General features: G+C 41.0%; 1 protein-coding gene across 1 annotated transcript; it reads left to right on the top strand.

Moving 5' to 3' along the window:
- Nucleotides 1–392: 392 nt before the first annotated feature.
- CCDC39 (coiled-coil domain 39 molecular ruler complex subunit) lies at nucleotides 393–27,803 on the top strand. Its single transcript, XM_081862907.1, has 20 exons — nucleotides 393–587; nucleotides 4,050–4,169; nucleotides 5,338–5,484; nucleotides 7,797–7,955; nucleotides 8,416–8,508; nucleotides 8,601–8,729; nucleotides 9,315–9,506; nucleotides 10,980–11,083; nucleotides 11,776–11,908; nucleotides 14,101–14,295; nucleotides 15,370–15,534; nucleotides 16,052–16,189; nucleotides 16,392–16,600; nucleotides 18,513–18,636; nucleotides 21,258–21,417; nucleotides 22,982–23,088; nucleotides 24,560–24,700; nucleotides 24,884–25,063; nucleotides 25,240–25,313; nucleotides 27,271–27,803. The coding sequence occupies exons 1-20, from the start codon at nucleotides 459–461 to the stop codon at nucleotides 27,407–27,409; spliced, it is 2,838 nt and encodes a 945-aa protein (XP_081719033.1). The 5' UTR covers nucleotides 393–458; the 3' UTR covers nucleotides 27,410–27,803.
- Nucleotides 27,804–27,945: the final 142 nt, after the last annotated feature.

Genomic DNA, 27,945 nt, shown 5'->3' with positions numbered 1-27,945 from the left:
ATATATATATATATATATATATATATATATATTCTCTCATATATATGGGAATCTCATCTATATATGTGGGAATTAAACCCAGATTCAATGGGACTGGGATATCAGTCTATTCTGACGCCCCCGACGTGGCGGGCAAGCTGCGAAATGTTCGTGCTCACGAGGAGCTCTATAAACACTGGTCTGGAGGCGCCTCGTGTTGCCGAGTCGCCGCCGCCGCCCCACCGGCCGGACCCCGAGTGAGGAGGGGGCGTAGGGAGAATCCCGCCGCCACAGCACCGCTCTTGGCTTTATAAACCCGCCGGGCCCAGGATGAGGCCTGCTTGCCTGCCTGCGCGGCGGTTGCCCAGGCCTCGCGCCGGCCGTTGCCAAGGCAACCAAGGGCGCGCGTCTGGCTTTGCTCCGGGCCGGCATCATCGGCGGCGGCGGCGGCGGGAGCGCCGAGCTGAGGAAGGGGCGCCATGAACGCCTTGGGCGCCCGCGGCCATGGCGGAGCCGACTCCACCGCTTCGATACTGGCCGAGCTCGACTGGGACGACGGCTTCGCCATCCCCGTGGCCAACGCGGAAAACAAGGCTCTGGAGGACGAGGCGAGTTGGCGGGCCTGGGTGGGGTGGCGTAAGAGAGGCCAGGGCGTTCATATGTTTAACTTCATAATGGGAAGATCGAAGGATGTTAATGTTTCAGTTAAATTTTAGAAGAACTGTGATTTGGAAAACCGTGAAAAGGACATGCAAGGAGGACTATATGGAATTGGCAGAAATGACTGGCAGAATCCGAGACCTGGGAGAAGAAGCAGTGGAAGAGGATTGGAAGAAGTTTAAGAACTATTTGCAGAAACACTGTAAAGTGTACGAATGCTAAAATGATGTTGGATATGAAATAATATGGCATTAGTGGTACAGTGTTAAAAAATATGCAAAAAATGTAATAGAAAAAGGGTGGGAAAATAAGGTTATATTATGTCAAAGTAAACATTATGATAAAAGTGTTTAATTATAAGGAGGAAAGATTGGAGACATAATAGAAGTGATCACAATAACTAGAAGGGTAAGGATTTGCTGTATTTGATTGGACAAAGAGGAACACAAAAAAGGGAGGTGTGAGGAAGTCAAGAAAGAAAGCTATGCAAACATGAATTTAAAAACTGGAGTTTTTATTCTTAATTCTTATTTTTTCTTTTTTTGATTCATGTCTGTGATTGTTTTTGCAGTTTTGTACTTTTCTGATGTTTTTTCCTTTTTTTTCTTTCTGTTAAAATAAATAAATATTTTAAATGAAGAAAAAAAAAGGACATGCAATGAAATTCAACCAAGGGGAAGCGAGGAAGTCACTTAACAATGTTAATAAGTGTAATTTTTAATAAGGCTCTGATTTATGTTTGCTTGTCTTATGTGTTTGTTTGTTTATAATGTTGTGAAAACCAATAAATATTTTTTGAGAGGCAAGGGCAGGTGGGGTGGGACCTCCTCTTCCAAGCCCCCTTGGCTCCATCTCGGAGTCTGCCTTGGTCAGGCCGCACCTGGAGCGCTTTGTCCCGTTTTGGGGCGCCATCACTGAATAAGGACATGGACAAGCTGGAACCCAGGCAAGAGACCAAGAGGATGAAGGCTCTGGAAGCCTAGCCTGATGAGGAACGGTTGAAGGATGGGCATATGTTTAGCCTGGGGAAGAGGAAATACAGTGGTACCTCGGGTTACATACGCTTTAGGTTACATACGCTTCAGGTTACAGACTCCGCTAACCCAGAAATATTACCTTGGGTTAAGAACTTTGCTTCAGGATGAGAACAGAAATCGCGCAGTGGTGGCGCGGCAGCAACGGGAGGACCCATTAGCTAAAGTGGTGCTTCAGGTTAAGAACAGTTTCAGGTTAAGAACGGACCTCCGGAACGAATTAAGTACTTAACCCGAGGTACCACTGTATATCCACCTTTCACATATCTTCAGGGGTGTCCCATGGAAGAGGGAGCCAGCTTGTTTTCTCCTGCTCTGGAGGGTAAGACTCGAACCAGTGGATTCAAGTTACCAGCAGGAAGGAGGTGCCAACTAAATGGCAGGAAGGACTTCCCGGCAGTGAGAACTGCTCAAGGGTTGAACGGCCTCCCTCTGGAGTCTGCAGACTCCCCTTCCTTGGAGGGTTTTAAGCAGAGGTTGGATGGCCCTGGGTGCTTCGGTTGAGATTCCTGCATTGTGGGGGGTTGGACTAGATGACCCTCGGAGTCCCTTCCAAGTCTACATGTCTATGATGCCGATTAAAAATGAGTGGGGCTGTAAAGGCTCCGCACTCCAAATGTTATTGGAGCGGGAAGGAGTGGGATCTCCTGGAAAGTGAGTTGTGGGTTGCGTGATTTTGGCCGACCAGCCCCCCCAAGTGCAGGAATTTCCTCAACTATGTGCTTAGTGTGCCACAACCATTGCTGATAGAAGAATTGAAACCGAAGAATCCCCCCCCCCCCAAAAAAAAACCCCACACAAAATTGTCCACCTGTTTTCTCATTGCATTATGCTCTGGTGCAAAAATTCTTCCAGTCAAACTCTACTTCCAAGGATGCTCTGTGTGTGTGTGAAAGATGTGTGTCTCATCTTTGCATAGGGTGTGATGGGGACATTTCAGTCTTTCCCCGGTACAGAGATGCAGCAACATGGCACTGGAAGCGAATTCAAAGAAGAGCCTTGCTTCTAGGCCTTCAGTCACACTTAGGGGTCCATCTAAAACTGGATTCCAAGCAGCAACTGGTTTTCAGAGGCATATACTGCCTCAGCGCATTTAGTTGTCATGGCTAAGAGCTGTTAATAGACCTGCGAGGCTGCTGCTCCATCTCTGCATGAGTACATCTATTTTGGGCTTGCTGCCTTCCAATGCAGAGTGACTAGTGCAGAGCAGAGGCGGTTCAAAATAGGAATTTTCTTCAAGGGCAAGAGTGAAGAGTTCCTTGAATTCAGAGGAGAAAATAAAGCATGCCTCAACCACCTGGGGTTTGGGAAACATTGTGCTGATGCAGTATGGTGCCTCATAGGGCTGTGTTCTGCTCTTTATATTTTCGGAGCTGTCTGTAATTGGTCAGAAAAGTTGGCTTAGGAGAGCACTGCTGGATCAGAGTAAAGCTCCGTCTGCTTATTTTAGTTCAGCGTTCTGTTTCCTTACACTGGCTAACCAGATGAGGTAGGAACATGAGCTGGGTGTAAAGGCGGCCTTTATTGTTTGTGCCCAGCATATGGTATTCAGAGATGAATTGACTTTGGACATGAAGGTTCCAAGTTAGCTATAATAGCTAATAGGTGTTAAGAGAGTAATTTTCCGTGCATTTATGTAATCATTTTAAAAGGCCATTTAGGCTAAACGCCATGTGGCAGTAAATTCCATTATATACGCATTATGGTTGGAGTTTGTCCAGTCTCCTGCACGAACAAATTTTATATCCAACCCAGCCTAAATCTATTTATACACAGGGTTAGGATGTGTGTATTGGTTAAACTGTGGCAAAGTATGGCAAACAGGGAAGGAAGTAGGGTTAACTTGCCTTTAAAAGTGGATATATTTTATGGATGGCTGTGCTGACATTCCCATTTACTGTGTGTTTCCAGTGATGGGCGTTTAATGCATATGTATCCTGAAATTTGGTGTAAAATGCTACTGTTTGATGTATTATTTCTTAAAACAGCTTCACACTGATTGGATCCTTAAGCCTTTCTTAATTGCTAATTCGTTTCTAACCAAAGTGTAAACACCTTTGCATGGGGTAAAGACATCCCCACCCTGTCAACATACCTTGGTGTGTACACAAACAAACATATCTGATGAATTGAAGATGTGGTGATACAAACATCTGGTAAGGGGAGTACTGTGAAACATACTTGGCTGCTAGTGGTGAAATATGAATGCACCAATTTATTTCTGAACAAATCATCAAATATGTTCATGTATGTAGACTTTGTGGTTTTTCTTCCCCACCCCTAAATGCAATAGTATCTAAAAAACCTGACCATCTTCTGATCTTCTAGTACTTCTAATATTTTGTAACACTAAAATATATTGAATTTTGTTTACAGCTGCAAAAATTACAAAAAGAAAAGGCAAACTTACAAAATCAGTTGACTGACTTTGAAGACCGTATTGCTGCAATGACATCACATTTGAAGAACGTCAGGCAGGAGTTTAATTTGACACAGGTAGATGCTTAAGAGCACTTCTTTGGTGAAATACATGTGCAATGTAGTCCTGTTCATGTTTATTTTGAAGTAAATCCCACTGTGTTCAGTGAGGCATGCTCCCAACTAAATTGGCACTGGATTTCAATTTTATCTAAATATACCCATCTTTCTTCCCTTCAAGGTAGTAAACATAAGATTCCATGTGATCTCCCATCCAGACACTAACCAGAAATGTTGCTGTATTACAGCCTTTCAGGCCTGCCATCCTGTGCACACTTATTAAGCATAAATAAACTTAATGGAATTTACTTCTAAGGAAATATGCTTAGGATTGTTATGCAGAGCTGTAATCCTGTGTGCAATTATTTGGAAATAAGACACATTTAACTCTGTAGAGTTCACTTCTGAGTAAACATGCATAAGATCAGGGTACATGAAACAGAAAACATAATTTTTAAATGAGTTGTATTCCTCTTTTGTCAGTAGGCAATGCATAGCCGGTTCATAATATTTACAAAAGAAATGTTATAAGCAAAATGATATCATTGATAGTGTGGGCACTTAAAGATTTAATGGATTTTTATAAGTCAAAGGGATTCTAGCAAAAACGAGAGATCTTATAACTGGTTATATTTAATATGCTGGTTCTAGATAAGATTACGGAACTTCATTGTAAGAGATAGAATATTTTATCTGGAAAAATAAATGATTATTAATCATGACAGTTAATAATTTCTGTCAGTTAATTCATATAGCAGCTCTTGATATTAAGATGTTCTGCATTTACTTTTTTTTTTGAATGAAATAGACTCCAAATTGGTAGAGAAACACACGTGAATATAATTAACACTACATTTGTTCTGCTCTGGACTACAGAAAAATAAAACAATGGATTCAAAATCTCATTTGAAATGTTTGCATCACTTGGATAGCTAACCGTAGGAAACTGCTTCAAGAGATAATGCTGGATCTTTTGTTATACAAAACTCATACCTTTCTAAGTCTCAATACCTATCAGAAAGGTTCTTGGATATTTACTTAAGTGGAACTCCTTAGTTGTATGTTTTATAAATTTCCATCCATTTTTAACTTCAATTTCTTCTAAAAAGGAAACAAACACAAAAGGTGGCTTTAAATCATCACTGCTTGTTAACCCTGAAAAATAATTAATTGTCTTTCTCTTTAGTCTCTTTTCAGAGCCAGGCAGAATGAAATTGAAACTGAGCAGCATTTTAAATCCCTCGCAGAGAGAGAAGTGGGGCGACTGAAAAGCGAGATTCAAAGACTGGAGAATGAAATGGTTTCATTACGAGAGAAGAAAAATAGTCAAGAAGTATGTTTCAAGTATTTCATCACATATCTGAAAAATATATTCCTAAAGTTGGAAGCTTTCTCTGCTGCTGTTCTTGCACTGAGCTTCTCAGCTGCACCAAACAAAGGACTTCACACAGCAGCAGTTTTGATATTCATACTGTTTTATTGCAGCATTCCCTCCTAAAGTATTTTAATGATCCAAGTATTTAAGGTTTTTAATGCAAGATTAGGGTACAATGTGGAAATGGTTATCTGAACTACTATCTTGGTTTACTTTACTTGGTCACTTTAACGTAGTTGATTACCGTATTTTTCGCCCTATAGGATGCACTTTTTTCCCTCCAAAAATGAAGGGGAAATGTGTGTGTGTCCTATGGGGCGAATGCAGGCTTTCCCTGAAGCCTGGAGAGCGAGAGGGGTCGGTGCGCACCGTCCCCTCTCGGTCTCCAGGCTTCAGGAAGCTGTCCGCAAGCCTTGTGCGCCCAGCGGGAGTTCCTGCCGGGCACGCAAGGCTTGCGGGCAGCAGCCTGCAGCCCGAAGCATGGGGCGCGCTCCGGGCAGATGTCCGCAAACCTTGCGCGCCCGGCGGGAGTTCCCGCCAGGCTTGCAAGGCTTGCGGATAGCAGCCTGTTCTGAGGGCTGGAGTCGGGGGAAGCTCGGACTGGGGGGGAAAATATTTTTTAAAATTTATTTCCCCCCCCCCCCAAAAAAAACGAGGTGCGCCCTATGGGCCAGTGCGCCCTATAGGGCGAAAAATACGGTAGAAACTTAAAAAGCTGTCAGACATTTAGTTCATCTAGCCCAGTTCTGCTTACAGTGACTGGCAGGAAATGTTTGGGATTGAATCTGGGACCTTGGGCATGCAAAACATATTCTCTATTACTTATCTACAGTCTGTCCCTGCTTACCACTCGGTTTTCCAGGAACTGTTTACTTGGGGCAAAACTGTACTTAATAAGAAGCAGTCTCTTATTGAGGCACTCATATAAAAATGGTTTATTCACACATATTTACACCCGAAGCCTTCAATGGAGGGGTATTAACATTCCAAGAGGACTTGTCCTTCCCAGCAGCACAAGCAATGAATTCAGAGGCTTAGCCAAATACAGGCCTACATAACTTGTTCATCCCAACTGAGCCAAAGCTGGGTAACCAAAGGCCAGTGTAAATTCCTCAAATGGGGCAGTTCAGAGGCATGGCAGAAGTGGGACCAGAGAGGAAGGACTTCATTTGCATCCTAAACCCATTCATCTTGGTCACGTGCCTTGGCAACCCAGCACAGAACACTATTTTAAAGGCTTGTTTTCCCTCTGCCATGCTTAGGCAAAGCAGCAACAGCCCTGCTGCCAAATGAGGTTTAGATCTGGTGTAACTTTATGCTGCATTATTTTCCCAGGCTTGCTTTATGTGAATTTCTTGTGCATAGGATTGCTCCCTCAATAATAGTTGGTGTTTGGCATGGATTTGTAGTAACAGATGGTTTTATGCATATTATTGGTATGCTGTACTGATGTTTTCTGATATGGCATGAGAATCCACTGTGTACAATTCCACTGAACTTGCAGAAGAAGTAAGACGTGTCAAATAAGTCTTTGGATCCCAGCAATGATAATGATCATTTTTATCTCCTCCAAAAGGGTCAAACTAGAGTGACATGTCAGTTGTGCTAGGTGTGTCTCTGCTTTTATGCAATTTCCCCTAGCCAGCTCCAATGCCGGAAACTAGTTGGGTAGAAAGAAAAAATGTTTAAAGCAATATAGAAGTAAGGTTGGAAAAGGGGATTGTTTTTTGTCCCCTTCTCCACTCACCTCTTTTGCTGTAAAGTAGTAGATCCACTTCCAGTTCTGGTTTTTATATGAACACGGTAGATACATGCTTAAAACACATGTAACTGTCCCATCATGTCTGGTACAAATACACATATATAGGAAAGATTTGGAAGCAGTTAGTCTGTCCCCTTACCTTTCTTGGAAGCAGTCATGTGAATTAAAGTCCTTTCAACGTGATGAGTTAGTCATAGCCCTCTGTTATAAATACAACCTGTTTTTATTTATTTGGGCCCATCACTCCCATCTACTGTAACTCAGTGTCTTCAGACTAGTCTTCAGAGTAGGATTTCAGATTACTGGAGGGGGGAAAGGCAGAGAACCAAGAGATACACAAAACAGATTCTGACAGTATTTAAACTCAATATTTTCCACAGGTAAGCAGCCTCAAATTAGCTTAGTTGTTTGCCTCAAGTTAGTTAGTTAGTTGTTTGTTGGGCTAATAAAAAGATGATATTGTATGATTTTTTTATTACGTTTCCTTTTTCCTTCCTACTATATTTAGAACAATATTTTCAAAGTGACTCAGAAGCTGGAAGCCTTAAGATGCCAAATGAACTGGGACCAACAAGCTTTGGAGGCTTGGTTAGAAGAGTCTGCACGCAAAGACAATGATGCAATTGCAATCCAGAAGTATGCACAGCAAGATGAGGGCAAATTGCAAGTATGTATATATTTTATTTAAAGTTCACATGTAACACCCCCCAGCCCCACAAGTCCATATTACTTGCAGCACCTGGTTGGATGGGAAAGAGGTGTAGTGCCGTACTAAGACATGAGATGCGAAACATGGATGTTTGCAACTATTACTTGTTTATTAATGGCATTTTACAACAAAATAAGACAATATCAAATATGAAAATCTGGAGTGGATTATGAGGGATGGGGTGCAGAATGGAGGAGAAGAGGTTTGGTTGTGCAAAGTGTTATTCTGTTGCATGAGCCAAACAGCCACACTGGATACTTCCGATGGAGTTATAAGTAGATGGTCCAGATAATCTTTGAGTCCTTCCTAGCCTTAGAATTTTATGACCTGAGGTTTTCTGAAAACATGGCAGTGGTAATGCTTCTATTTTATAATTAGAGTTCAGTATTTTTAAAAGTACGTTTCATTATCTTTTCAGATGTTAACCCTACAGATCGAAATGCTGACTGTACAATGTAATAACAGACGCAGAATTCTTGACAATGAGCTTACAGAAACCTTGGCTGCTCAGGTTTGTCCACTGGAGAATGGGTTTTGCATTTATACTTCAAGTGCTTCTTATACCTGGTATACATTGTTATTAGTTTCCACTTCTCTTTACAGATAGAGCTGGATAAAACAGCTGAAGATTTCCGCAGGGTTCATCATGAAAGACAAGAACTTATCAGGCAGTGGGAGAGCACCATAGAGCAAATGCAGAAAAGAGATCAAGAAATAGATAAGTGTGCCTTGGTAAACTATTTTCTGGCTTTTTGACCTCTTAAGATATGTAATTTCATCTGGGCTTCATTTCCTAAAGAGCTGAATGTCATATGGGTTTTATCGTATTGGTCTGAATATAAGCCACCCCAAAATATAAACCGCACTCGTAAAATGAGTTCTCTTTGGAAGAAAAAAAATGTCATAAATCTCTGGCACAATTTTAAAAACACATGCAACCTCTAGACTCATCTCACACAGAATAATACTGGGCAACCAATGCCACCTATTGAGAAGGGCAGATGATCTTTTTACTAAAATTACTAAAGCTCTCTGTGGTTCCTGGGGCCTCATCTTAAATCACACCTTCTCTACCTATAAGTGCACAACTAAAGACTGTACTCAGGTTTTATACAAGCTAGATTTTGGGGAAAATGTGGACTATATTCGTACCAATACAGTGTATATAATTGGGTTTTCCCACCATTAACTGTTAAAGCAAGAAAACAAAACAAACAGTCCCCTGAACAACAAATTTAACATTTATTTTTTTGCGGTTCTTGGTTTGTTGATCCAGCAGCATGTTTACAACTGATTTGTATATTTTTCTGTGCCTAGCTTTTAGCACAGGCAAGGCGGGCAATCCGTGCGAAGGAAAGTTTGCTTAAAGACAAGGTTCAGTTTTTGGCAAATGAGAGCGGTAATAACATGGAGTATGAGAAGAGAATCGCCGTGGCTGATCGGCTAGCTACTAAACTGAGGCTAGATTACCAAAAAGAGGAGGCCAATCGAAATCAGCTCCAGGATGAGGTAATTTTAACATCATATATAGTATGGAGACTTTAATCTTTTTCAGTTTGGAATGCCACTTTGGAACAAAATGTCTGCCCATGCTGTCATAGCAGAAATATGCTGTAAACCTGAGAAAGTTAAAGTGCAGCAAAATGAAGACACCTTTCTAGAACTGATAGTCCCATTATGTCTGATGTTTACTAACAGATTCATCAGAAGAAGTTATAATCAAAACTTGTTATGGTCAGTGCATGTAAGGGATATTTATACATATGTGGCATTTGTCCAGGGGTTCAGACTTTGGGCATTGGCATTTGAATTGGGAAAGCTGTAAAAATGCTCATGATGCTTTGTCAACTTTACATCTTTTGTCAACTGAAATAGTAGGTTTATTCTCTCGTTTCACCTTTCAATTTAATTTTATGCACGTAACTAAAATCCCACATGGCTATAAAATCTAGCCCCAAATTTTAGAATTTATCATTTTTACTATGACTGTTATTAACTTCTAGAAGTCCCAATTCTGTAAAAGTTTTATCTTTCCTGCCAGTACTTCAGTCTTGTTCTGAACGTCATCAATATTTTCCATTTTCAATATGGGAAACTGTGGCTTGGCAGCCACGTGAGTTTGTGGCTCAGAACCTATTTGAACTTGAGTCACCCAGATCCTAAGTTCAACATTTGTGGCCTAGTGAAGTGAGTTCTGTGGACTCAGTCCACTGGAGTGGACTTTGTAGTTTATTCCAGCCAAACTGCACTTCACAATCAAGTAGCATAAACTGAGAAAAAAAACAATACTGTACACGCTTTCATTTCAGTAAGGTTTTTGATGGGAAGTTCACAAAGAAATATTCATAAAATTTAAAGTAAAAAGGTATGAAAACAAGGGGTGCACACCTAAAATTTGGAATGTTTGCATGACAGAAATGCAGGTTTTCTTTATCAAAGTAATATTTGTAATAGTTAGGTAAAGGGGACCCCTGACCATTAGGTCCAGTCGTGACCGACTCTGGGGTTGCGGCGCTCATCTCGCTTTATTGGCTGAGAGAGCCGGCGTAGAGCTTCCGGGTCATGTGGCCAGCATGACTAAGCCGCTTCTGGCGAACCAGAGCAGCACACGTAAATGCCGTTTACCTTCCCGCTGGAGCGGTACCTATTTATCTACTTGCACTTTGACGTGCTTTCAAACTGCTAGGTTGGCAGGAGCTGGGACCGAGCAACGGGAGCTCACCCCGTCGCGGGGATTCGAACCGCTGACATTCTGATCGGCAAGTCCTAGGCTCTGTGGTTTAACCCACAGCGCCACCTGCGTCCCTTGTAATAGTTAGCTGTTAGTAATAAAAAAATAAAATCTGTGTTACAAATACAAAATCTGTGTTACAGTACAAATGTGGGAAGTTGGTGGGCTGCCTGACAGCTATGATTTCAAAATGACCACAGTACTCTGAATAAACACTTATGTTTTCAATATTCATGAAATCTAACCATTAGCTGGATACCTTGAAAGCTACTGTGGATGGAACTGCTTCTGAGTTAGAAGCGATGAGGATCAATGTAGCTAACCTTAAAAAGGAAATCCAAGAGAAAACTTTAAGGTAGGCATTATAAATGGTGAGATGACTGCTATAGCTATTTAAAAAATACTTATGTAACAAGTACTAGAAGAATAGATACTTTAGACAATGATGAAAAACGATGGCATGGGCAGAGTCACAAATATGACTATTTAACATTTACTGAACCATTTTTTGTTAGCTAGGTTTTTTTAAAAAGACTTAGGGAAACTTTGGGACTTGGAGCATAATTTAGGGCAAGGTGCCGTATTACCTGGATGCTAAACATTGTCTCCCCTACCTCCCCAGCTAGAATTTATTATCTTGTCTTCTCTTTTCCATACCAATCTGTAGATTCTCTCAGAATGGTACAGTATTCCATCCATTCTCTTCTACATTCTGGAAAAGTATGAGAGTTGACCAGGAAATTCCCAATTCCCCAATTCCATTTTTGATAAAGCTTTAAAGGTGTTTCATGATTCATATCTTTATATGTGATAAGCTATTAAGTGTAATGAAACTATCTGATTTATTTTGTCTTTAAACTGTATCAAAACAATGGCTGAAATTTGGGCTCCTTACTAAGTAAGTTGTTAGAGGTCCTAAATAGCAAATTACATTTCTTAGAGTTACATGTAGTTTATATTAATTTGAGGGTTAGGGATATTAGCTCCAGTTTTCTCTTTTGAAAATTATATGTAACTTTCCTTCTCACCCCATAAATCTGTGCTAAGGCTAAACGTGATAAAGGACCAGAATGACAGTCTTGCGAGTAAACTGAAATATGTGACAAACCAAGCACTGACTTTAGAAGAAAAAGCAGCCAGAATGGAAGAGCTCCTGAAAGAGAAAGAGAAAAGTGTCAAGGTAAAAGCAAATATAAATAAAAAGTATACTTTCTTTCACTGTTACCAGCAGTTTGTCAAAGTGCCATTGGACATGGATACCTCTGACAATTTGGTTTCAGTTTTTATATGTTACTTTACAGAAATATTTGTTGTCCATGTGAGCTCTATCTGATTAATCATTTCTGCTATACTTTGAACTTCCATTAAGAACCGAGATAAGCATATAAGAAATTTTGAGATGAAAACCTGTAAGATCAGGTGTATGCCAGACAAATGTGTTTTGACTGAATTGGGAATGTGATTCACAGAGGAAAGAGAATCAACGGTTCTAAGGTGAAGGAACTCAAATGTTATAACAAGCACCACAAAAGCAAAAATCCTTGAATCACCCAATGAATCACAGAGGATGTAAGGAAAGTCTGGTCATTATTTCCACATGGGATTTTTTTTTTATAAGTAATTTAAGGAAAACCTATAATAATGATCCTTACAGGAACTGTTCATACGAAGCATGAAAGGTAAAAATGAACAGTATTTTAATCACTATTCAGTTGTGCAAAGCTTTAATATTCTGGATGACATTATTTCTGGTCTAAGAGGCTCACAATCAATGCCTGTTATAAAATCATACAATTAGAGAGTTGGAAGGGGACCACAAGGATCATCCAATCCAACCCCCTGCAATGCAGGAATCTTTAGTCCAATGTGGGGCTCAAACTCAACGACCCTGAGATTAAGAGTCTCGTGTGCTACTGGTGAGCTGTACCAGAATCTTCATAAGGAACTTGAGTATCAACAATCTGTATAGACACAAGAGGTAGATTAGTGCCCTTGCTAGCACTGACAAAATATTTTATTGAAATTACTTAAGATGGGAACACAGCTCAGTTGTCTCCACTCCTTAAGCTTAGCAGACAGTCTTCCAAAATCGCTATTTTTGCATAATGGTACTGATCTTGTAGTATTGGTGAGAGAACATGGACCGGTTTGTGACACTGGACTGTGCTCTATTCTAAATGCTAATTTTTTGGCATATGATACTATAACACTAGACCTCAAGTGACTTCATAATTCAACAAGAAGCACTTTAAATTCTTCTTTGAACTTAAGTCTAGAATTTTCTAAATGTGGATTAATAGTAGTTGAATTAAAATAACAATAAGGCAGAGAACCTGAAAGCACTGAAATGAAACAACCTGACTGCAGACTGCAAGAGATTATCCGTAATATTCTTAGGAGGGCAGCTAAACCATGTGTAGTGCTTTTTTCCTTAGACAGGAAGTGGATAACCCGAGAGCATAGCAGTTCCACAGCTGAGGGGTGATAGTTTAACTAGGATGAACAATGTCTGTAATGTGTTAGTCATAAGTATGCTTTCCGTCAAAATTAGCCATGCATGTCTATTTGCCACATCTATTAATTCATGGTGAAAAGATATGGGCAGGGAATAATGCACTCAAAATTGCTTTCTTTCCACTTGAGCTTCTGTTCCTCAGTGGCTGCCCCAGTCTCCCTTGTAGGAAAGCAGTGTTGCTGGGAATGAATCTTATTTAACACTGTATGTTTTAGGATCGCTATGTGTTATTAAAATATCTGAATTAAGATCTTAATCATTTAGAAAGAATGAGATCTCATTTCAGTCAAAGTGAATTATATTTTTGTGTTCAGTTATGGTAATGGCTAACGGTGTTTGGTAGATCAGTGGATGAATAAGTTAAAACTTATTTTCTTAGGGACATAGTGGTCTGCCCTTTAGGTAGATGAGAGAAATAGAATTGTCTGAGTGGTTGTCTTTCAGGTGACACTTTGCAACAAGTTATAGTGGGAGTGAGAGTGGGAATGGTCTATCTCTAGAAAGAAGAGGGAGAGGCAAGATGGAGGTGTCAGGTAAGGGGTGGCCTGGGTGCCAGAGCAGAATAGGTGCATATCCCAAAGAGGGACAGACCCATCCAAGGTAACTAATCTTAACTCTGATTAAACTTAAAAGTGCATCCTTGTGTAGTCATTTACATTCTTAGAGTGCTTTCTGGTTATCACTGTTTCACTGGTAGGATTCAGAATGAATGCTTAATAAATAGCGAGTGTCATATAACCTCCATGCAAACATTCTACAAACAAATTGGTCACCTGGAAGCAACCTTGGAATTGGAGAGATTGATAAAGCAACAGATAGCACAGCATTCACATTTTGAACGTTTTTAACACCATTAGGAGAGAGAGGCACTGGAACAACATCTGCGAGACAAACAGTTCAAAAGAATTAAGGAGCTGCAGAAACTTAAAGACAAGGAGAAGTGTTGCTCAGCTGAAATAGATGGACGCAAAGGACAGCTGAAAAACCTACACAGTCGCTTATGCCGGGTGGATGCTGAGACACTCAAACAACAAGAACTCATGTATAAGCAGGTAAGGGATAACAAGTTTTGTGTGTGTGTGTGTGTGTGTGTGTCTGTGTGTGTGTCAGCAAAGGGACATCTGCTGCAAGAGAGGGTTTTTAAAAAGAACGGGAAAGCAGAGGTAGACATTTAAGAACTGGGAGAACACCATGGGCTGAGCACTCCTAATTCTTAAACATTCACTTTTGACAGGTGTCCCCTTCCTGATAAATTTCTCCTTTCTTAGCACAGTCTCCTAGACTTTGTGATTTGAAATCCAGCTGTGCTGTTGATGATGGCAGAAGCCAAAAATGGTCAAGAAATCATTTTAAGCCTTTCACTGACATACATATAATTGCGTGTATATTTTCATTGTGTAGTTCTGACAAAATCTAAATCAGAAGTGTTTGCAAAATACAGTATTAAGTAAGAGAATATTTTTTTGAGTTCAGAGTTAATAAATTTATTGTTTTATCCTTCAGTTATAAAATATATTTATCTGATAGTAAGTGTCATTGATATTAGAGGAAGCTACTTCTAAAAAGGAAAAAAAAAAATCCATTTACTTGGAGACTAATTCCATTTACTTCCAAGTAAATATGTTTGGAATGGGATTGTATGTTTTCCAAATCAGCTTTTTGCTATGGCTCCTCTGAACCATGGCTGCTTCAGGGTAAATTTTTGAAGCGATACAAGAGATGAACATGCCCAAATCCTGTTATTTGTTAATGGGATTTGTATGCATAACTCCTATGCACCACTTTGAAAATTTACCCCTTTTTATCAGCATCTACTGGTAGTGGTAAGATTGCTACTCAGCTGTAAGCCTCCCTAAAGCAGACTCTCTCTGGGTTGGGGACTCTTTGTTATATTTTTAGAAGATTACTTGGGAGCCAGCATTGCACACCATCCATTTTAAGACAGTCTACAAATGAGAAGGCCTATAGGCCTGAAACAATTGTACAGGAACAATTACTTAATTAGGTGCCTGTCCTACAGCTAATTTTTTCTGTGTTAATGTTTTAGCATGTATAGAAATGACTCTAATTGTTTGTTTTTCAGCCTCTCTGTTCATTTTATTTCTTGCCTAAACTATTTTTAACAGGATTTTTACATACAGCAAGTTGAGAGAAGGCTGTCACGCTTGCATGGGGAGCTTAACACAGATGAGAAGCAAGTTTTAGAAGCAAAAGTTGCTGAACTTTCGAAGATAGCAGAAGAAAAGAAACAAGCATACAATACTCTACAAGCACAGCAGAAGAAACTCCAGGTAGTATGGCTTTTCATCTCATGGGATTGCACCTACAGCAATGATTAATTTATAGCCCACATAACGGTCTAATGTAACTCATTGTTCGGAACGAAGCACATTTGTCCTCAGCCAATATCAGGACCGAGGTGTGGTTGGGAATGCCGGTTCTGTAGGGGGAGATCTAATATAGTATGAGCAGGCATCCTTGCACACTTCTCTTTCCTCTTTTCTAGAGGATCAGGAACCATTTGGAGCAGATTTTGGGGGTGCTTGGGGAATGCTGGAGTGGGGAAAAGAGAAATTAGAAATCTTGTTGTGGTAGTGGGTTTCTGTTATGCAAGCAGATGGACATCAATAGATGTCACCCATGTTTCTGAGCTTCCTGGAAGAAGGAAGGGGTTTAAATGTAACCTCAGATGCCTGAGACCTAAATACATTTTGCTCAGGTAAGGATCTGGGATGTGGCAAGTGTCTACTGATAACAAAACAGTATTTATGACCAAACTAAAAGCAACTCTTTTTTTCTTTCTTTCAGAATGACATCCATTTTATCAAGTTGGCTATGACTAAGACTGGAGAAGAAATGGCTGGCTTGACAACCAGAGTAGATGAGCTAAATCTTTTCACTGAAAAATCAGAGAAGCTACTAAAAAAAGCCAGAGCAGATAAGCAGGTATAAATAGAAATAATTATTATAATGCTGACCCACACAAATGCTTGGGTTCTTTGCACTAACAGGCTGTCCATGGCCCTGGGCATACCTAAATTGACGTGTCACAAGTTTGGAAACCAAACTATTCAAAAAAAGAGAAAAGTTACATCTCAGGAGGCTTTGGATTTAGTGCTGAATATTCTTTTTCTTTTGCCAACTGAAGGATATGTTGATTGAAGATAACCTCCTGAAACTGGAGCTGAAACGTGTAAGAGATACCCTGTACAACAAGGCAGAGCAAGTTCTTTCCCTGGAAAAACGGAAGCAGCAACTTCAAACGGCAATGGAAGAAAGAACTGCGGATATCAAAGTTCATAAGGCAATGATTGAGACACAGATAAGGATAATAGAGCAGGAGCGTCAGACTTTGAGGTATTTGCCCTATGTGCTGTGTGGAGGTGGGAATAGATTTCTCTTTTCAAGGAAACACATGATATTGAAGGGATCACTTTGGAAGACCAACTTTATACTTGCTGCCTTTCTCAACCTTGGTAGTTAGCTAATTACTGATGTACCTGCGTGATTGGTTGTCAGGAATTTCTATTACTTTCCTGCTTCTAAATTTCCTTGTACAAGAACTCTAGACAGAAGCAAACACACTCAATACTTATTCTCAGGCAGGGTTCTGTTACTAGGAGCCTGCTTTTATGCCTGCCTGCTTGCTTGTTTATCACATTTGTACCCTACCTTTCTATAAAAATGTAAATCAGCAAAGGGTCCAATAAAGGCTAGCTACAGTCAGTTACAGAAACCAAGATACGAGCTGCAAGGGCCTGTTTTCTACAGCTTTAAGAAATCGGGAAGTAAGAATCTTTGTGCAGCGGGGGGTTAAAGCCAAGTGGGAAATGAACACTCAACCAGCTGATTTGGCAGCCCTTTTTTCCATTCTCCTCCTTCCATCCACAGCCCACGCAATAGGAAATTAGAGTGATTTAATGTGACTGGAGCTTAACCCCTCGCCAAGCAGGCAGGCTCTGTGTGTTTTTCCTGTGATAATTACATGACTAATTGGCACTTGCATATAATTTGATTTGGGGTTGCTTCCTGCTGTTGCTTATTCTCTCTGAGCAGTGGCAATATTAAGATACAATCAGCAGGGGGCAGCTTCTGCAGCTGTAAGAGTGAAATGCCAAACCTTTAAATATTTGGGTAAGGTTCCTTGCATGGCGGCTCCCCACGATGCAGGAATTTGCAATGTAATGTTGAATTTGTCTCCTTCTGTGTGTGGAGATTTGAGACAACTGTGAGTCGGGAGGACTGGGTACCAGCAGCAACTAGAATAGATGGGTATACCACTAGCCTAAGTACTGTGTTGTCTGTTTTTAATAGCGGCATCATCCACTCTGCTATAGGGTTCACACACAGTCTCACTAAAGGGAAGAGGTTCCTCAAGGATGCATCTAGATGGGTAGCATTTGGAAAGTCTTTTACCAAGGCAGCACAGACTTCATCTCAATCTGCAATTGTTAAATTTAACAAAAGAAAGGTAGCTTTGAAATAGGACAGTTCTCTGCCCCAAACCATCTCCTCTCAAAGCGGCTTCTCGCTAGATGAGCTGACTGCCAGGATTTTGTTGCATACATTTGTGTGTGGTTTGTAGCCCTGCTGTTACTTGGCAGTCACAGGAAAATCAAAAAGACATTTCAAAGAAAGGATCACATATGTCCGTGGAAGCTCCATGGTCCGAGGTAGGAGGGACTGCCGGGAAACGCAATCTCAGTGATGCACAAAAGCTTTCCCCTCTAACCTTCAGCACTGTCCATAGGTTCTATGGACATGGATGGACCTGTAGGTTTAATAGCCTTTTTTCTCTACTGATTGGAAAGGAGGATCTTTGTGGAATGCTGTCCTCAGGGAAGTGCACCTGGCACCATCATAGTCAGGCTAAGAAAATTTTATTTACCTAGGCTTTAGGTGCTTAAGTTAGCCTCTACTGTGCTGCTAATCTTTCAATGGGGTATAGTAGGACTTGTTTTTCTTACTGTTGGTTGAACAATTTAGATTTGTATTGCATGGTGTTTTTTTTAATTGCTTTTAATTGCTTTTACTTGCTTGTATTTTATTTTGCTGAAAAGTTGCTTTGAGTTTTCTTTTGTATAAAGCAAGTAATAAAAGCAAAACATAATAAAATAATAATTACTTTCAAGTCAATTCCCTCTTCCCCCAAAAGGCCAACAGGTGTACCTGATTTCTTAGGAAACGTCCTCTCACATATTTATGACCATGAGTTAAAAGATTTTCTTTCAAACCTGTTAGTCATTTTCTCCTATTCTTCTCAAATCAGTTCTGAGTTTCATGAGCGACTGGGTAAAATTGAGAAATTGAAGAGCAGATATGAAATTATTACCGTTGTCATGATGCCCCCAGAAGGAGAAGAGGAGAAAACTCACACTTATTACGTCATCAAGGTAACCTTCCAGCTTGGATGCTGCCCATGAGCTTGTCGAATTATCCATACTTCATCTCCAATCTCTGCTGTTTTCATTACTGGGTATCCAATCCAGTGTGAGATTGATTGCACTATATGTTGGTTCCTAACTTCCTGATCTGCCACTTCAATATAGAGATTACTCAAGTAATCTCATGAATTCGAGGGATTGTGCAATCATCCCAAGTGTAAATGAGAGAAAGTATCCACAACCATCTTCAAAATCAGAAGGAATAGACATGGAGGTGGGCCCAACAACTTTTTGTAGTATTTCTGACTACACTTACTATTGAAGAAGGAAAATGTGGCACTTTTGACATTGGCCTAGGAAGCTGAAGTGTATGTTGTCATTCAGTCTAATCTTTCCACTGGTGGGCAGGGCACGTTACAATTTCAGTGCCTTCTAACAGTAAGGGTGTTGCTTTATTAAGAGTCGTCTTTGGTCAAAACCTTGAGAGAGGTTTCATGTGACCATGTGCATGGTGTCTCATAAAAGGCTTGGGGGGGGAACTAAACATGTTTATTTGTTTTCAGAAGTTATGAACCATAAAAAAATCTCCATCACTCCTCCCCTCCCCTTGGATCAACCTTTTCATTGGGTCCTGATCCAAAGTTGGTAGACTGGGGTCAGATAAAATTTCTTCATTGGCCACTTCTGACCATATACCTAGAAGAGTTTGGATTTGATATCCTGCTTTATCACTACTTTCCCTTCCTCCCCCACAACAAACACTCTGTGAGGTGAGTGGGGCTGAGAGACTTCAAAGAAGTGTGACTAGCCCAAGGTCACCCGGCAGCTGCATATGGAGGAGCAAAGACGCGAACCCGGTTCACCAGATTACGAGACTACCGCTCTTAACCACTACACCACACTGGCTCTCACCTACACTTAGGGCTTGTTAGCAGCCCCCTCCCCATTTAACTGAACTCTGATTTATCCAGCTGTTTTAGGCATTCTTTTGAACTGAATAGGTTGCACATTCTCTCCCCCTGCTTTTTCATACCTTTCTCACACACTTTTCCTGCATACCTCATTCAAAACATGTTGGGTACTGTTCATAGGGTTTTAGCTGCACTTTTGCCTGCCCTTCTGCAAAGTTGTTTTTAAGATAGTATGCTGCACTTTGTTCCCATGCTGCTCTTATTATTATTTAGGCTTGGAATAGGTTTAAAAAATAAATGTATCTATTAAAGGTTGAGTAACTGCAGCCTATTCCACTCCTTAGGTTCTGTGACCTATGCCCACCCTACCCATGTCATGAGTCTTTTGGGGTGGCAGGCAGTACAGTGGTACCTATGGATGTGAACGGGATCCATTCTGGAGCCCCATTCACATCCAGAGCAGAATGCAACGCGCGTCTGCACGTGTCGCGATTTGCCGCTTCTGTGCATGCGCGTGATGTCATTTTGAGCGTCTGCACATGCGCGAGCAGCGAAACCCGGAAGTAACACGTTCCATTACTTCCGGGTCGCCGTGGAGCGCAACCTGAAAACACTCAACCTGAAGCTTCTTTAACCTGACGTATGACTGTAGTTTTAGTGGAAAACCTCAGGGTTGCTGGATGGCCCTGTTAAACATTTTCACAGGTGATTCACAGAACCTTCCTGCTGTTGAATTGCCATGTATCAAATATTCAGCACATTTGCTGTTGATTCACACAAGCCTAGAAATCTTTGCATATGTCCAGATTTTCACCCAGGATTGAAAACAAGCAGTGTTATGAGGTGTTATTAGACAATATGCACGTGCTTAACTACTTACCCCTTTCTGATAGAGGATTCACAAACCCTCCAAATGTCCCTATTTTCCAGGGACAGTCCCGGATTTACAGAAGCTGTCCCAGTTTTTGATTTGATCCCGGAATGTACCAATTTTTCTTAGGATGTCCCCATTTTCATCAGAGAAATGTTGGAGGGTATGGAGATATGCGACCTCTGAGCCAAGGAGATAAGAAACCATACAACCTTAAGACATCTGAAGGCAGCCCTGTATAGGTTTTTTAAAAAATGTTTAATGTTTTATTATATTTTTATATATGTTGGAAGTCGTGCAGTTGCTGGGGCAATCCAGTCAGATGGGTGGGGTATAAATAATAAAATTGTTGTTGTTGAATAGGACGTCCCTCTTTTCATTGGAGAAATGATAGAGGTATGGATTCTTTAATAAATACCAAAGTGTAATACTGCAGTGTAAGGCAGACGGGGACTGGGTACAGTGGTGCCTCGCAAGACGAAATTAATCCCTTCCGTGAGTCTCTTCGTCCAGCGGTTTTTTCGTCTTGCGAAGCAAGCCCACTGACAGCTTAGCGGATTAGCGCTATTAGCGGCTTTTAGCGGCTTATCGGCTTAGCAGATAAGCAGATAAGCGGCTTAGCGGCTTAGAAAAAGGGGGGGGAGGAAAAAAAACCCGCAGGAACTCGCAAGACATTTTTGTCTTGCGAAGCAAGCCCATAGGGAAATTCGTTTTGCGAAGCGCCTCCAAAACGGAAAACCCTTTCGACTAGCGGGTTTTCCGTCTTGCGAGGCATTCGTCTTGCGGGGCACCACTGTATTAATCTTAAGATTCTGAATTCTGTTAATAGTGATTTTTCTTCTTTCAAGGCTGCCCAGGAAAAGGAAGATCTTCAGCGTGAAGGAGACGATTTGGATGCAAAGATCCAGCTAGCTGAGAGAGAATGCATTGCCCTAGAGAATACAATGCATGTGCTTAATAACTGCAACAGCAACTATCGAGACACATTCAAGGCAGTCACAGAGAAAAGTAAGTAAGTAGGGTAAAAGGCTAAAGTCCAAGAGCAAAGGGAGATCAGGAAAGGACTCTGCTTACTAACTGCTCTGCCACAAACACTGCAATGTAATTTACTTTTTTAGTCCTTCTAGGCTCAGAACATGCAATCTTTTCCATGTGATGCAGTGAAGTTATGGATGAAGAAGATCCGAGTTCAAATCTTTGCACAACCGTGAGCCCCACTGCATCACCTAGAGCTGGAAATGCTTGAGCCACCGAAAAAGATGTTGGATCATTGGGACTTGAAATTCAGGTTGCATTAAGCAACACAGTTCCTTCCAGTGATTTCAGATGTACCTTTTTCTCAGAACCAATTGTTTCCTAAGTATAAAAGGCAGGTTTAATTACTACAGAAGTAGGCTATGCTACTTACACTGAAAGTGTAGCAGACTATAATACCACAATACAAACTAGTTTGGAAAACAAACTCAATTAGAATTTTAAAATCTCCCCCTTTTATTTGTACCTGAATATTAAAATAGTGTTTTGATGACAGAGAAAGCATTTGCAGTTAACTTTTGCTCCCTCTGCTGGCTCTATTACTTTATTATTATGCCATCTTCATTAATAAGTTGTGAGGATTTTTGAAAAACTGCCATGTTAGGCAGTTTTAAGAGAGGAACTTCTTTAGCATTTATTAGATAAGGCATTAAAATGGTATTTGAGTTGACCATAGAGCTGGTTCACACAACACGGTAAGCCAAGCTATGACTTAGCAAGACTGAACATGCAGACTCCCAGGGACCCAGGAGTTCACAGATACTTTGCTCTGCACCAATCCCTTTTACCACCCTTAGACATGGTGTGTCATCTGAATTTTGATTTGCAGTTAGGATCTACCCCTAACTAACTACAAGCTGCAACCAAGAGCAAACCTAGAAAGGACCAGAGGGGAGCAAAGCAAGAACAAGCACCTATTGGGGAGCCTGCATATTCACACTGAGTCATATTCTCCCTAAGTCAGTTTCACTTACCATGTTGTGCGAACCAGCTTATGACGACAATCAACACTGAACCAGGGTTAAGCAATGGCTCACATTAGGTCTGCATTAGCCCATAAACTTTTCAGTCAAGCACACTGCATAATATTGTCATTCGGATTAGTATAAGGTACTGTAAAAGTGAATTTGTGTAGATCTGATCACTTTTGACGTCTCATTGCAGACTAAATGTTTTGAAATGCATCAGTTTTGTTATGCTGGAAGCAATTCATGCAGCCTCCTTTGCTGGAACGCATATCCTGTCCACAGTCCAGCATTAAATGAGTGTTCTAGACCTTTTAATAATTTAAACATTTACAAAATAGTGCACAACTTTAACATCTACTTCTGTTTCTGATCATGTTTATGGTTGATTGTGCCTGTAGCAGTGTGGACTTTTGCCACTTTTAAAAACTCTTGCTTAGTTTACGGTAGTTGGTTCCCTGTATTTAATAGCTGTATTGGACTAGACTGGATGTTTTAAAAGTAATTTTTCCTGTATGTTGCCTAGAGGTAAGGCAACCAATAAATTCAATAAATAATTGTATTTTTAATAGGTGAGGAGCACCAAGAGAAGCTGAAACTGGAAAATGAGAAAAGAGCTGCGGATGAGAAATACAGATACAAGAGAAGACAGATCAAGGAAATCCAGGAAGATATACAGGTAAAGACATTTCTGTCTTAAGCTAAGTTTCAAGCCACTCTATAATCCTTATCCCAATTTAAACTTTTCTAGCAACTTTGTTCTTATATCTATCCACTTCCTCACACTGTGAAGTGCCACCTTTGCTTTGTAATTGGACAGGAAGAGGTGTAAAGGGAAGAATAGAATGAAGCAAATTCTGTGCAAATATCCTAGGAAGAGTATTTATTCATTCCATCCCTCACCCCCTCATACACTGTATTTTTGCTTTCAATGATTTTGCAACTGTCACTGTCTTTCTTACCAGTTCTTCTGAAGTTGTGTAGATTTTAAATTGCTTTATATATTATGGCAGGAGAAAATCAGGATGGCACCCACTTCCTCCAGCCCACGCGTTGGGTGTCACAAAACACAGGGACCAGGCCCTCTACAAGTCAGTGTTGGTGATGCTATTGGTGATAAAACCGCACCTATGCATTTGATTACACAGATAGGACCCCTGACCATTAGGTCCAGTCGTGGCTGACTCTGGGGTTGCGGCGCTCATCTCGCTTTATTGGCCGAGGGAGCCGGCATACAGCTTCCGGGTCATGTGGCCAGCATGACTAAGCCACTTCTGGTGAACCAGAGCAGCACACAGAAACGCTGTTTACCTTCCCGCTGGAGTGGTACCTATTTATCTACAGTGGTGCCTCGCAAGACGAATGCCTCGCAAGACGAAAAACTCGCTAGGCGAAAGGGTTTTCAGTTTTTCAAGGCGCTTTGCAAGACAAATTTCCCTATGGGCTTGCTTCGCAAGACAAAAACGTCTTGCGAGTTCTTTCCCTCCCCCCCTTTTTCTAAGCCGCTAATAGCCGCTAATAGGGGTGCTTCGCAAGACGAAAAAACCGCAAGACGAAGAGACTCGCGGAACGAATTAATTTCGTCTTGCGAGGCACCACTGTACTTGCACTTTGACATGCTTTCGAACTGCTAGGTTGGCAGGAGCAGGGACCGAGCAACAGGAGCTCACCCCGTCGTGGGGATTCGAACTGCCAACCTTCTGATCGGCAAATCCTAGGCTCTGTGGTTTAACCCACAGCACCACCCGCGTCCCTTACACAGATAGAGGCTCCTCTAAAAACATTAGAAGTAGCAACGCCATTTGAGAGTAGAAGTCGGAGGAAGGCATATTGTTCCAAACTACACAGCCCCTACTAATTGTGTTACCCTTTATACTTTTTTATTATGGAGTATGTCTTACCTGGTATATGACCCAGAAATTTGCAAGGGTGGAATATAAAGGAAGTAACAAGTAAATCACTAGTTCCTTGAGCTTTCTTCTAACTCTGATAACATACTGTTGTTCTCATTTTACAGATCTGAGTTACAACTCAAGAAAGAATGTGCCAGTGCATATTTTATTTTATTTTATTGTGTAGAATTTATTTATTGTTATGGATTTTTAAAATGGCTTCAAAACAGGTTTATGTACAAACTTGTATTTCTCCAGACCATGCAGGGTAATCTTGATACTCTTTTGAAAGAGGAGGCTCTCTGCAGAGAAAAAATACAAGAGAAAGAAGCACAAGCTTTGCAGTTAAGTAAAGACATAGATGACCAGAAGCCAAAACTAGAAAGAGCCACAAAACAGGTTAGTTTAAATGAAGATAGCATTATCATTATTAAATGAATTGTTTCAATTTCAATAAAAAAAGATAAACATTGTCCGTTACTGCTAAAATATTTACTATATAAAATCTGTTAACATGAAATCTAATTGTTAACATAGCAGCATCGATTAAAAAATACTTGTAATACTTTTCTGTCTAAAAAGGTCACCCGAGTAACTAGAGAGATCCGAGCATTAAAGAGGACTCAATCAGAAACACAAGAAGAACAAGATATTGAACTTCGTTCATTGAAAGAGTTCAGCAGATCAATTGATACAATGTTGCACGAAGTTGCAGAATCAAATCCAGATTTGAACACAATACTTCAGAGATACTTCGAACAGGTACTCTCTCGTGTTGATAAATCTGCTTCCAAAAAACACCACTAAAAACCTTCAGAGACTTGCAGACCTTAAAACCACACCACAAAATACGGCCATTTCAAAGTAATAGCCTAATATGAACTCGGTATGTTTGTTTATATCCACTAATGGTTAATACCACAATACTTTTTTTTTAGGCTTCCCTCCAGCTTCAGATTTCTTCTCGGCTTAGCTTTCGGTCATCTCCTCACAGCTCATCCTCTTCAAATATGTAAGTGCTATTATAAAAATGTTTTAATCTTTGTTACTGTATAGTGACCACAACATTTATCCAAAGAGGATGGGGGAAATGGTCTGTATGCAAGGTAACTAATCTTTCCTGACTGCCCACTTGGCAGGAGCTGGGAAGAAAACACACCAGTGACTTACAATTTCAGTGGGGAATAAAGGGGAGAGTTGATTTGTTACTGGTACTCTGCACACAAGCTGTCACTAAATACAGCAAGTAGAACTTGATGATCTACTGGAAAAGGAGCCCCACTTAATTTTGGTCCTGACTTTTGACCAAAGAACAGTCGTTCAGTGTTTATGGAACTTACTTTTTCAGCTAGAGCAAAATACAACCATATTCACACTAGTATGGCACTTAAATCACCCTCATGGAGTACTAAGGAAAGGAGCTTTGATTATTCTGTGAACCCCCGAGATCTTTGGATGAAGGGCGGTATACAAATTTAATTAAATAATTAGGCCAGGCATAGGCAAACTCGGCCCTCCAGATGTTTTGGGACTACAACTCCCATGTTCCCTAGCTAACAGGACCAGTGGTCAGGACCAGAGGTCAGGGAATTGTAGTCCCCAAACATCTGAAGGGCTGAGTTTGCCTGTGCCTGAATTAGGCCTTCAACAGCATCTAATATCTGGCACACTTTCCCCCGTGGGTGGACTTCAAAGGCAGCAGCAAAGGAAAACAGGGCAATATTCAGTGCTAGAGAAGACCCATTATTATTGAAATTTGTTAGTCACTTAATTTTTCCCAAGGCAACCCAAAGCGACTTAAAACCAAACCAACAACCCCCAAATGCATTAAAACCAAGGGGCGGGGAGCGGACATTAAAAACATCCCACCCACTTCTAAAAGGCCACAGATAAAGGCCAAAGGCCTGGTTATAAAGTTTTTTACCTGGCACCTAAAGATATATAATAATGGCGCCACAAGAGGGGAGAGCATGCCACAAATGGGGAGCCACCGCCCAAAAGGCCCGCTCTTATGTTCCCACTCTCCAGACCTCTCATGGAGGAGGCACATGAAGAAGGAAGAACCTCGATTATGATTGCAGGGTCTGGGTCGGTTCATAAGGGAAGGTCCATGTGCGATAAGCATTAGATGGCAGTAAAAATAAGCTCATTTCAACCATCCTTTTGAATGTGGTGTAAAATGGACTTTAACGGGCCATTCTTGGCCTAATGCTTTCAGTGTTGCTTCATGCATTTAAACATGCTGAGCTCATTTCAATAAGCTGTTTCTTAGCATGTGCTGAGGTCATCTCCTTTTGGTGGTGGTGGGGATCTAGACTGATTGGAGCAAGGTCTCGCAACAGTCACAGCAAGTACTGAGAAGGGATCCACCGAAGACACTATGGAACCAGACAGGAGGGGCCGGTGGAGCAGCGCTGGCCACCTGCCGTGCGTGGTTGTTGGCTGCCAAGAGAAAAGGGAGAAAGGTAGCAGGGGGCTTGGCGTGGGTGTGGTGGCAGGAGTGTCAGATTGGCCCTGCCGCTGTGCAATCCCTACTGCCATGCCCTTCCCTCTTGGTAATAAGTAGCAGCGCACAGCATTCGGAGGCAAAGTGAGCAGCACTGCCTCACGGGCCACAACTGGAATCAGACAGTAGCAAAGGCAAGAACCTCACATGCCAAGAAGTATAGCAAAGATAGGGAACGGCACCAAGAGTATTTTATGGAGGAGGCCATGCCAAATTTACCACCCTGCTGCTGGGACCAAGTGCTCAGGGAGGTTCATTAATATCTTCCTGTACTGCTTAAGATAATCATGTAAGATTCAGTGGAGGGACGAAGGCAGGGACTTCTCTTTACAAAAAATAAATAAAAAGAAAAAAGAAAGGACAGGATTTTTCCCACTACTAATATGGATGTTACAACATCGTATTGTTTTCTGCAATATTCAAGATATATTTCTAGTGTGACATCTTTCCTTTTGTCTTCTAGGTCCCCCAAGAGTTCAGCTTCATCTGGTGCTCCGCTTAAAGTTGTATCTCTGACTTTGAGTCCCAATGCAGAAACTCTTTCACGTCCTTCTAGCCAAAGCAGCTTTTCTGGAACCTCTCGTAGCAAAAGCCCCAATTAGCTTTCAGTGTTATACTGCAGAGAACGTCTCAGAGCTTTTTAAGACATAAATGATTTAATGCTTTATCCCCCTATTTAGAAATACTAATTTGCTAAACTGCAGTAGAGTTTCTTTGTGGAGAAGTAATTTAAACATTGTTTACTTTGGGTTATATCAAACAAGCTGAGTTACTGGAAAATAGAATAAAGGTGTTGTTGTTTTTTAAAAAAAGCCCTCAATGAACATGAAGTCATTTAATAATTTCAGTAGCCTAAGAAGACTCGCTTTAATGTTTCACATTTCTTCAGCTTTTTTTTAAAGATTCTGTAGCTTTAACTAATGGTAATCTTTAGAAAACAATATCAAACTGTGCTCCCCTGCCCTACCCATCTCAATAAACTTCCTCTATTCATGACTCGGCTTAAGTAGCATCTTTCACTTAAAGATTCTGAGAGCGTTAGGAAAACTTCCCCAAGTCTTCTTGCTTAAGAGGCCCCCCCTTGCCCACCCCCAAAAATGATTCAAGTGAAAAAGCCACTGGATGATCCACAGACATT

Source organism: Podarcis erhardii (genome assembly GCF_964252035.2).
Source record: "Podarcis erhardii genome assembly, chromosome: 5".
In the NCBI taxonomy this organism is placed as follows: Eukaryota; Metazoa; Chordata; class Lepidosauria; order Squamata; family Lacertidae; genus Podarcis; species Podarcis erhardii.
The sequence above is the reverse complement of the archived record's forward strand: the minus strand, read 5'-3'. Positions and strand labels throughout refer to the sequence as shown.

Excerpts from the sequence above, each read along its gene's own strand:
- CCDC39 (XM_081862907.1), top strand. The coding sequence starts at position 459 with ATGAACGCCTTGGGCGCCCGCGGCCATGGCGGAGCCGACTCCACCGCT. Across the intron at positions 11,909-14,100 it reads AGAAAGAGAAAAGTGTCAAG|GAGAGAGAGGCACTGGAACA; the intron begins GTAAAAGCAAAT and ends TAACACCATTAG. Across the intron at positions 14,296-15,369 it reads AAGAACTCATGTATAAGCAG|GATTTTTACATACAGCAAGT; the intron begins GTAAGGGATAAC and ends TATTTTTAACAG.